Source organism: Orycteropus afer, unplaced genomic scaffold (assembly GCF_000298275.1).
Source record: "Orycteropus afer afer isolate SDZICR_OR568_19922 unplaced genomic scaffold, OryAfe1.0 scaffold00096, whole genome shotgun sequence".
In the NCBI taxonomy this organism is placed as follows: domain Eukaryota; kingdom Metazoa; phylum Chordata; class Mammalia; order Tubulidentata; family Orycteropodidae; genus Orycteropus; species Orycteropus afer.
This window is the reverse complement of record NW_006921683.1, coordinates 9,985,462-9,996,802: the sequence shown is the minus strand read 5'-3', so window position 1 is coordinate 9,996,802 and position 11,341 is coordinate 9,985,462. Positions and strand designations below refer to the sequence as shown.

At 37.4% G+C, this 11,341-nt stretch overlaps 1 protein-coding gene across 1 annotated transcript in view; it reads right to left on the bottom strand.

Annotated features, from left to right (window-relative positions):
* The window catches only part of KMO (kynurenine 3-monooxygenase), a 91,247-nt gene that overhangs the window by 25,844 nt on the left and 54,062 nt on the right, over positions 1-11,341 (bottom strand). The window contains 4 exon segments of the mRNA XM_007942717.2: positions 2,993-3,114; positions 4,247-4,318; positions 7,501-7,666; positions 10,345-10,432. Coding sequence (XP_007940908.2) covers positions 2,993-3,114; positions 4,247-4,318; positions 7,501-7,666; positions 10,345-10,432 — 448 coding nt within the window.

Genomic DNA, 11,341 nt, shown 5'->3' with positions numbered 1-11,341 from the left:
TGTATATATATATATATATATATAAAATCTTGGGGAAATATGTGGAAATGTATATATGTGTGTGTGTGTGTGTGTATGGATAGATAATTTATCTATCTACATATCACAGGCATACCAAGAAGAAAACAGGAAAGGGAAAAGCTGAAGTTTCTTCAAGTTTTAAAATTACATTGTTCTAATTACCTTCTTGGTTTGTACCAATTTTAATCACTTGCAAGGGAACAAGTCTGACAGATTTTGAAACAGTTTAAACATTTCTGTATTCTACGCCATGAAAATTTCTTTATCATGGACATAGGTTGTTTGCAATTTTCAAATGTGTTAGGATTTGGTGGAAATATTGAGATGTTGTTAAGTATTTAATTAAACCACAACAAATCAAAATTAAAATTAATGTGAGTCCATATGTATTTGGAAATGGACAACTCTAATCTACAGGATTTTTGTGGAGGCTGTAAGCAGAGAAAGGAGCCCTCATGGCACAGTGGTTAAGCACTTGGCTGCTAGCTGAAAAGTGAGTGGTTGGGACCTATCAGCCACTCCACAGAAGAAAGCTTGGCAGTCTGCTTCCCTAAAGATTACAGCCTTAAAAACCATATGGGGCAATTCTATTCTATCCTATAGTATGGTTATGAGTCAGAACCAATTTGACAGAAATGGGTTTTGGTTTATAAGCAGAGAAACAGTACCTCCCCTCAAAGATCTTAAATCTGCTTAGAGAGACAATAAATAGTCATGGAACAAGTTTAAAAGTACTAAGATCTAAAATTTTGGTGTGCAGACAGTGCTTGCTCTATGAGGTCACAGGAGAGATGGATGTGGAATGAATTAGTCTGGAAGAAAGGATGGAACTGACCATTTTAAAAGTATTTTGTACAGAACAGGCAGTGTACTGTCACTTTTAAATAATTAGCTCATTTAATTGTCACAGTTACCTGGAAAGGTTAAGTATTCTGAGACTCACTCAAAGATGAAAAAATCTGAAACTCAAGTAGTTAGGGGAAGAAACAGTATTAACATCTTGCTCTTTCTGACGCATAATGCTCAGTGAAGACATCCTTGGAGGTGGAGGGTGAACTGAGTTCCATTATGGAACAGGCATGGGAACAGAGGCACAGAGCAAGACTGAATGAAGAAGCCCATGTGGAGGGTGATGTTGAAATAGGCCAGAGAAATAGTGTGTTATAAGCCAGACAAGTAATAAAACTGGCTATTATTTGTTGGAGACTTACTATGTGCAGGAGTCCCTGAGTGTTACAAATGGGTAATGTGCTCAATTGCTAACTGAAAAGTTAGAAGATCAAATCCACACAGAGATGCCTTGGCAGAAAGGCCTTTTTTTTTTTTTTTTTTTTTAATACAGGCATACCTCAGATATTACAGGATCAGTTCCAGACCAACGCAATGAAGCAAATATTGTAATAAAGTGAGTCACACAATTTTTTTGCTTTCCTTGTGCATATAAAAGTTTTCGTTAGGAGCTCTGGTGGTATAGATGTTTGGCTGCTAACCAGAAGGTCAGCAGTTCAAACCCAACAGCCTCTCCACAAAAGGAAGATAGGGCAATCTACTTCCATAAAGATTTACAGCCTGAGAAATCCAGTGGGGGTTGCTATAAGTCGGGATAGACTCAATGGCAGTAAGTTTGATTTTTGATTTTTATAGTCTATTAAGGGTGCAATATAGCATTATGAAAAAGTTGGAAATATTGTGAGAATTACCAAAATGTAACACAGAGACATGAAGTGAGTATATGCTATTGGAAAAATAGTCAATAGACTTGCTTGACACAGGTATTCCACAAAACTTCACTTTGTGAAAATGTAGTGTCTATGAATGCAATAAACAAGATAAGCCTATACATGTCAAGTTTTGTGCTAAGTGACTCATAGGCATGATCTTATTTAGTCCTCACAACAGCCCTTTGAGTTTGTCGTGGAGATAACCCCAGGTCATGGCAACCTCATGTATGTCAGTGGGGAACTGTGGTCCATAGGGTTTAGTAGCTGATTTTTCGGAAGTAGATTGCTAGGCATTTTTTTCCAGGTCACATCTGGGTGTATTCCAACCTCTAATCTTTCAGTTAGCAGTAAACATGTTAACCATTTGAACCTCCTAGGGCCACTATCCTTTGAAATATTGTTGTTGTTGTTGTTGTTAGGTGCCATCAAGTCAGGTCTGACTCATAGTAACCCTATGTACAAACAGAATGAAATGCTGCCCAGTCTGGTGCAAGCCTCACAATCCTTTCTATGCCTGAGCCCATTGTTGCAGCCACTGCATCAATCCATCTCATAGAGGGCCTTACCCTTTTTTACTGACCCTAAACTTTACCAAACATGATATCCTTCTCCAGGGAATGGTTTCTTCTGACAACATGACCAAAGTAAGTGAGACAAAGTCTGGCCATTCTTGCTTCCAAGGGGCATTCTGGCTGCACTTCTTCCAGGACAGATTTGTTAGTTCTCCTGTCAGTCCATGGTATTTTCAGTATTCTTCACCAACACCACAACTCAAAAGCATTGACTCTTCTTTGGTCTTCCTTTGAAATAGGTACTATTATTTATCGTTATTTTACCAGTAAGGAATTAGAGATAGAGGAAAGCTTTTGTGGATCTGAGACCTGAAGCTTCTAAATGTACCTATTATGCTACAAATTTGTTTATCTATCAGTAGAAAGAAGCACAGTCAGGCTCTGTGGCACATTGAACCCTGAGAGGTTGGAGGATCCTACAAAAGATACATAAAATCCTAGGCATATGGGCAGTTAGTATTTTCCAGGGAAGCTGGTCATGACCTTAGTGTTTTTCAGAATTCCTGCTCACATTAAGACATGCCCTCAGACTTCTGCTCCCAAATAGACTTTCTATCCAGGTCTTTGTACAACTGGTCATATCTACCAAAGCAGAAATAAACTGTGTAAACTTCATTTGAATTTTTATTAACTCAGACCAATGGAGCCAAAGGCACAGCTGCACATCTTGCCACTTACTCTCCAATTAGAGGGATGGAATCCAGAAAGTATTTTTGGAAGAAGTCCAGCACATCACTACCGGTTAGAAGTTTTTCAAACTCCTCAAATGGCATGAACAAAGTACACGTGAAAGATTTGTTCTATGATGGAAAACAAAACAGTGTGAGAGAGAGTAGGGGGAGGGGGCAGTGATGCTGGCACTGAAAACTGATCCCTAAATAGCAGTGCTTCTTGTTGTGACCAAAGGCTCCTGGAAGGACTGCCCAGGTAGACCAGAAAGTCATCTTCACTTTATTTCCTCACACCCAAAACAAGAGTTCTACCAACTGCCAAAGGGCATTTCCTGGCTTCCTTGATAATTAAGAGAATTTCTAAACTGTAGACTCCAGCCAGGAGTCCCTGGATACCACAAAGGGTTAATGCATTCAGCTTCTAACCAAAAGGAGAGTTTGAATTGACTCAATGGCAACTAGTACTGGTAGACTTCAGTTATTTCCCCTAAGTAAATACTATATTTCTTAGATTATTAGTAAGTAGGCTGATTTGATTTCTCCTTTCTTTCTTCTGCTTCCTGTTAGGACAGTATTAACAGGCACAAGGACCCAGGGAAAGGAGCTCTGGTAGCATAGTGCCTAAGGTATTTGACTGCTAACCAGAAGGTTGGTAGTTCAAACCTACCAGCCAGACAGCAGAAAGAAGACTGGGCAATCTACTTCTGTAAAGATTTACCACCTCAGAAAACCAAAGGGGGTCACTATGAGTCAGAATTGACTCGATGGCAGTGAGTTTGGTTTATTGGTTTAGGTCCCAGGGGCAGATAGCAGGACAAAGAAAAAGACCAGCCTGAAAAATAGCTAGCAATATGATATCTAGGGTATCTAGGGTCTAGTGAAAGAAAAGCCATACTCTTTTTTGATAATGTATATTCCAATGTCCCACAGACCTTAAAGACTGAAAATAGTTCCTATTATATAACCTAAATCTCCTTGGCTTTATTTGGGGGCCATATCCTCCTACATCATCTTCAGCGAAGATGACAGGGTCAGGGACCACCACACATAAACTCCTTTTATTAATTCATGTGTGTTATATCTCTCTTCCAAAGTAAATACTTGTAATTCCTTCTATTTTTTCCCTCTTTAATCTCAAATTTTCAGTCAATTAAACCATGAAGAGATTAATTAGAATACACAAATACTAAGCACAAAAGTGAGTAAAGAGAAACATCAATGTTAGATGCAAAATTATAGTTGGTAACAAATTCTGTATTACCGTATTAGGAAGTGCAATCATCATAAAGGTATTTCTAGGCCAAATATGCAGATAATTAGGTTCCATGGCATGCTGCAGAGAGAAAAGTATATACACATAATTTATTAGTGGATACATTACATCTATAAAACTGATTCTGCTTATATTGTAATTGTTTCTACTATACTTTGAATCATTATCATACACACGATGATATGCACATCTACTGCCACATAAAGTAGAATCAGTCTCAGAAAATACTTTGTGCTCTGTATTTATAAACTCATCTAAGATGGGTTTTTGATACCACATATAATTAAAGACTTAAGAACATGCTATATAGTGACTCTCTTTCCTGCTCATATATGTATATATGGGTATAGTCAAACTGCCACCCTTTCTAGTAGTAGCCAAGCATTTTAACTGTTTGCAGCACGCAGGGATATAAACTGCCACCCTTTTGGTTAGTAGCCAAGTGCTTTAACCATGGTTAAAAGCACTTTTCTACTAACTGAAAGGGTGTCAGTTTGAGTCCAACCAAAAACACCTTGGAAGAAAGGCCTGACAATCTATTTCTGAAAAGTCAGCCTTTGGAAATCCTGTGGAGCACAGTTGTACTCTGACACACACAGGGTCTCCATGAGTTGAAGTCAACTCCATGGTAACTACACACACACACACACACACACACACATATATATATGTATGTGTGTATATGTGTGTGACCTGATGCCTAAGGCATTTGACTGCTAACTAGAAGACCATGGTTCAAACCCACCAGCCACTCCTCAAAAGGAAGTTTGGGCACTCTACTTCTGTAGGGATATTGCCTCAGAAACTCAAGGAAGGGTTACTATGAGTTGGATCCAACTCGATAGCAGTTAGTTTGATTTTTTTTTTTTGTATATGAGTGTATGTGTATATAATTTTATTTTGTATTTTACTTTACTTAGAAACTTATCAGACCTTGACAAGAAGGTCTTAAGTTTAAACTTCATGAGCCAAGCAAATTTTCAACAAGCCCCTTATCATTTGTTTCCTACAGTATAAATAGTACAGCAGTCTTTTCTCTGTAGTGACTTCTCTTCAATGCAACAACAGCCTAAATATTGATTCTTTGCAGATCAATTCCTTGGCAGATCAATTGAACTAAAACCCCATTCTCTTGAGGTTCCCAGCCAAATTATATATACAAGAACATGCAATCAATTGTCAAACTATTTCACATATGAATTGCTTTCTACAAATGTTTAGAGACCACCTTCCACCTGTAAATCTTAACACATTGAGAACACAAAAGAACAGCATAGCTTCTTAGCTAAACTTTTCACACTACATTAGAATTATTTGTGTCTTAGCAGAAGTAACTGTTCCTTCCTGGCTTGTTTATCCCCAGAACTCCAACACATAGACATTATAGAAAATTAATTAGTGAATAACTCTTTGACCTTGAAGATCTTACAATGCAGTTAAATAGGCAAGATGTATACATATGAAAACAACACTAGTTGTAGAAAGGTAATAAATGATTTGGAGCCACATTAGAAGTTCACTAAATAAAAGCTAGGAGGTAAAGACTTTGGGGCTGAAGTGAGTACAACAGAGGATGTGCACATGTTGCGTAAGAAGGGAATGACAGTACGTTCTGGGTGGAGAGGGAACTTGCCGAGAAAAGGGCAGGAAGCATAAACATAATGTTTTGGTTGGGCAGTGAGGAGGCCAGCCTGGATAAGGGAAGTGTTCTTGTTTTTTCCCTTGTTACCATCTCATCACTTCTATAACATTTTTAAACTCCAAAAGATAAACAAAGGAGGAGAAATGACATCTGAAATAAGTTTTGCTATTATTTGCTGCAATAGTAAATGTTGAAGCTGCTGATTAAAAACAGTTTGGAAGTTAATATATACCCCCTCCCCGCTTTTCTCATTGGCATAGATGGTGGTTTATATATCATTTTGACATAGCAGACAGGAATCGAACCTGCATCTCTTGCATGGAAAGTGATCATTCTACCACTGAACCACCATTGCTTCCTTCAACAGAACCTTCAAAACTCATTGCCATTTAGTCAATTCTGACTCAGAGTGACCTCCATTGGATTTCCAAGGCTTTAAATCTTTACAGAAGCAAACTGCCTCATTTTTCTTCCATGGAGTGGCTGATGAGTTAGAACCATCAACCTTTTGGTTAGTGGCCAAAAGCATTAACCACTATACCACCAGAGCTCCTTCAACAGAACCCTGCTCTGCTATAATCCAGAATTATCAGATCCTGGGCTATGAGAATAAGACCCACTTGAATACAGTAAAATAAGCACTGAAAAATTAGTAAATATATTTTTGATTGGGAGGAAGTAATAGAAAAATGAAATGTTAAAATATGGATTTGACTGGCTGATATATTTGTTAGTATATAACATTAATATCCTGAATTAACTAGCTATTTTTTTCATATAGGACAGATTAAATCAGTATTTTAAAAATGGATGTTTTATATGCAAATCAATTGCTTAACTAATATTGTTTCCAAACCAAACTCACTGCCGTGGAGTTGATCCTGACTCATCGTGACCCCTCCTTTCGTTTCTGAGCCAGTATCTCTATGGAAGTAGATTGCCCAGTCTTCCTTCCAAGGAGTGGCTGGTAGGTTTGAACCATCAGCCTTCTGGTTAGCAGTCAAATGCCTTAGGCACTAAGCCACCACAACTCATCCTTAATTCTAAGCCAAGAGTTTTATTACTTCTGTTGGTACTTTATTTTCCTTTATAAGTTCCTACATCTGTTTGCTTATGGAGAATATAAGAATACGCATGCCACATACTTGCCTTAGGTTACATATGGTTAAAGAGTGTGAACCAAGAAATGAGAAAAAAACAGTTACTTTTGCAAAAACTTGCTGTTCACTTCATTTAATAATTTATTAGATTTAATCATGATTATCAGAATTTACTGGAGATTTTATTTCCAACCTGTTTTTTTTTTCTCCTAAAACAAACTAGACAAATGACATTCTTATGTAAGACATAACTTATGAGTGTTTCCAATAAGGTAGTTCTAGCTCCTCTCCTTTCTTTCCCACTCAAGAAAGCATATCAAAAGGGAGTGAGAGTTATATTATTAAAGAGACAACTATGCATCTAATTTATTGTTGATTGCAAAGCATTAGTGGCAAACTTCAAAACTTATCAAGACATACTTCTGAGAAGCCCTGCACTAGAATAAGTGGAGGTTGGGGGGCAGCATCTGGTAAGGGGATGAGACAAGGAAATCACTTACATCTCCATTCTTAGGTGGTATAGTCAACTCCATGTACCCATGAGGAATATATTGCTGACTATAATCAAAGCGGGGTTTCTTCATGAGGTAGCTTCTGACAGTTGAGTAGGCGCCATCACATCCTACAATGAGGTCACAAGTGATGTCTTTAGGAACATTGTCAGATCTGAAAAATAAAATGAGCCATCATTTTATTGAAAATAAAATGAAGAAAAATGTCTAATGGTGAAAATGATATTTTACTTCCACTTGGACATGGTAAGTAGTAGTTCAATGGGAAACAAAAGACTCACTCTTCCATGTCTGACTTAGAGCAGAGTTTCCGACCAGCTTTTCCCACCTGGTTCAGTCATGGCCAACAAAGTGAAACTGGAATGGACCCAAATGTGTAAAATGTCAGTAAAGGAATAATAACCAGAATGGGAAAAATTATGAGATGATGCCCTGCTAGAAACTTAATCCCTTTCTTAGAAAACAAGGGCAGTGTGAATGTTGCATAGCAATCAAATCTTTTGACCAGCAGAGGTAGAAACAAACCCCACTCAAAGATGGCAGCTGACTGACTGCGCTGCTTTGAATATGTGTGGCTCTCCACAGTCTTGGCTATAATTCAGTTTTGTATATCAGACTCATAAAAGGGCTCAGTATGCCTCTTCTGAGTCTCCCATTCCTGGGTTATGACCTGTAATTTTCCCCAATTCTGGTTCTCATCCTGTTATACTCACATTTTACAAATTTAGATCTGTTCCAATTTTTCTGTGTTGGCCATGACTCAACTGATTTAAAACAGTTTGAAGCCGTGACTTAGAGTTTTGTGTTGACAGTCTATAAAATTAAGATGACAATACTTATCCCAATCATGAATTTGCTTATAAAAATGAGAATAATAAACAACAATGCTGATTAATAAATATGTGCAAGGCCATGAGAGCATGACCAAGAGTTGAGATTTCTGCATGAAGGAAGAGAATCTTGAAAAGAAGTCAAGGTGTTTCAAGTAGAAGGGATGTATTAATGATTTCTTTATTCCTATTTCCTAGGAGTAATAAGCTTAGCTTGAGCTAAGAGTAGCTGAAGAAGTGCTTAAGAGCAGGATACATCATTAGGTGGGGAAGACAAAGAGAAAAGAAAATTTTGGATGCTAACACAAAAATTTAAATATATTATTCTGGTTAAAAGGGGACTTTTTTTTATTAGGGTGATGATATATGAAAAATGACAGCTTAGAAAATTTACTGGGCAGTAGATGTATTGAAGTGGAGGAAGAAAGACAGAAAAGAGGGAGAAAAAACCCACTGCCATCAAGTCGATTCTGAGTCATAGTGACCCCCATTGGGTTTCCAAGGTGATAAATCTTTATGGAAGTAGATTGTCCCATCTTCCTTCTCAGAGAAGCTGGTGGGTTTGAATGGCCAACCTTTGGTTAGCAGTCAAATGTCTTAGACATCACACCACCAGAACTCCTTGGGAGGGGGAAAACAAGCATGAAATGATTGCAATAGCCTATGTGTGCAAGGATGACAGCCTGAACTATTGTGGTGCAGCAGATAGGAAGGGAAGACAGATTCTAAATACAGAAGGAAGTAACAAAGACTAGGAATGGGACAATTTATAGACTTCATTTAATGGGATAAAGTAGATGAAAAGGGTATACCAAGAATGAATCTGACTTTCAGTTAGTAATACTAGGGAAGGAGCTTTGGTGGCACAGTGGTTAAACTATTTGGCTGCTAACCACAAGGTCAGCAGTTCAAACCCACCAGCCACTCAGTAGGAGAAAGATGAGGGAATCTGCTTTCATAAAACTTTGCAGTCTTGGAAACCCTATGGGGAAGTTCTACTCTGTCCTAAAGGGTCACTATGAGTTGGAATTAACTCAACAGCAGCTATTTTTTTTTTTTTTTTTTAATACTAGGGAAGTCCATAACCCATCTGTTAGCTTGTCATACTATGGTGGCTTGTATGTTGCTACAATGCTGGAAGCTATGCCACCAATATTTCAAATACCAACAGTGGACAGGTGGACAGGTTTAAGTGGAACTTCTAGACTAAGACAAATTAGGAAGAGAAGGCTGGTGATCTACTTCTGGAAATTAGTGAACAAAAAGCCTACAAATCACAACAGAATACTGCCCAATATAGGAAGATGAGCCCTGTAGGCTGGAAGGCACTCAGATCCACCATGACTACCACAATGGACTGAAGCATACAAACAATCATGAAGATAACTTAGGACCAGCCAACATTTCATTCTGTTATTCATTCTCAACAGCCACTAACAACAACAGCTAGGGAGGTCAGGAATTTTGAGAGAATTTTGAGAGAAATAGATGATGAAGATTTTAGATGTATTTAAGATGATGGGTAAGATGTACCAGTGAAGATGTTTAGTGGGAAAGCACAGACACAGGACTGAGAATGAAGATAAAGACCTGGGGTGGGAGGTTTCTTTTAGAGAAATGAATCTACTAGTGGTTATTGAATCCACCACTATGAGTCCCTGATGTATCCCCAGGCTGGGATATGGGGCTTGGAAAGTTATAGGAAATACAATCAGTCAAAGAAAGGCACCAAAAGAACCTCCAGAAAGAGGAGAGAAGAAGCAGGACAGGAAGAAAGAGTTTGAAAAAAAGTGGTCGCCAGTGTTGACTAATCTTGAATGAGCATGAGTCAGAAGGTATGTAAGTTCTCTTTTAAATCTAAAATATCTTGAATCTACAAAACAGTTGAATTATTCTTTTAGTAATTATTTAACTTTTTCAAAGAAGCCAAAGAACAAAGTTTACACATCAGTTGTCCACTCCAACCCTTCACCTCTGAAGCCAAAGTTCTGACAGCAATTACCCAAGCACTGTGATTGTTCTTTCTCCAGGGTTACATTTCAACAACCTGTGGCCAAAGTGCACCTTTGCATTGGGGTATTTCTCAACAGCTGAGGAAACAAAGAAAACAAGGAGAAATAATGTTTTAATTTTTATTTCATTAAACTAACTTGAAATATTAATAGTTTTCTGAGAACAGTATTTATTATTCACAATATAAAAATGAATTAGTTATAATTATAATTTGACAAACATTTGCCAAATGTTCCTGTATAATTTGGTAGTAAAGCAGATTTTTAAAAAAAAAAAAAAGAGTTATTCTCATCTCAAAAAAATCTAATTCCATTGTGCAAACTCTTAAATTACTTTAATTGTTGGCACCCTAGAAAAGAAGAAAATACCAAATATTATTAAAATTGTCTCTATCTAAAGCAGGCAAGCATACAGAGACCAAAGCTTATTAGTGGTTACCAGGGGCAGGCAGAAGAAAGAGGAAAGGAAGACTTAGTGCTTATGGGACACTGAGCATCTGCTAAGGATGATAGTACAATTTGGTAATGAATAAGGGTGATGGTTGAACAACATGATGAACACAATTAATGTCAATGGATGGTACATGTAAAGATGGTTGAAATGGCAAATGTTTTGTTACCTATATATTTACTACTACAACAAAAAAAATTTTTTTAAAAGAAATTGCCTCTAATTTAAGGCATTATTTGTGATTAGAAATATTCAGCTAAATTCCTTTCCTCACACTATGCCTGTCTCTATCACTCTTTTTAGCAAGTTCTCTGGACTTCAGATTCAAGTTGCCATGAATGTAGATTATTGATACTAGGTCTTTTTAGAATCCAGTAAAGGAATTGAAAAGAAAAAAAAATAATAAAAATTCTTGAAACAGTTCAACAAATAGAACTAAATTATGTTAGTGCCTTTTTGTTTACCTGCTAACGATCATTAAAAATTACTGAATTTCGGAGGCGGGGCAAGATGGCGGACTAGGCAGAAGGATTGCA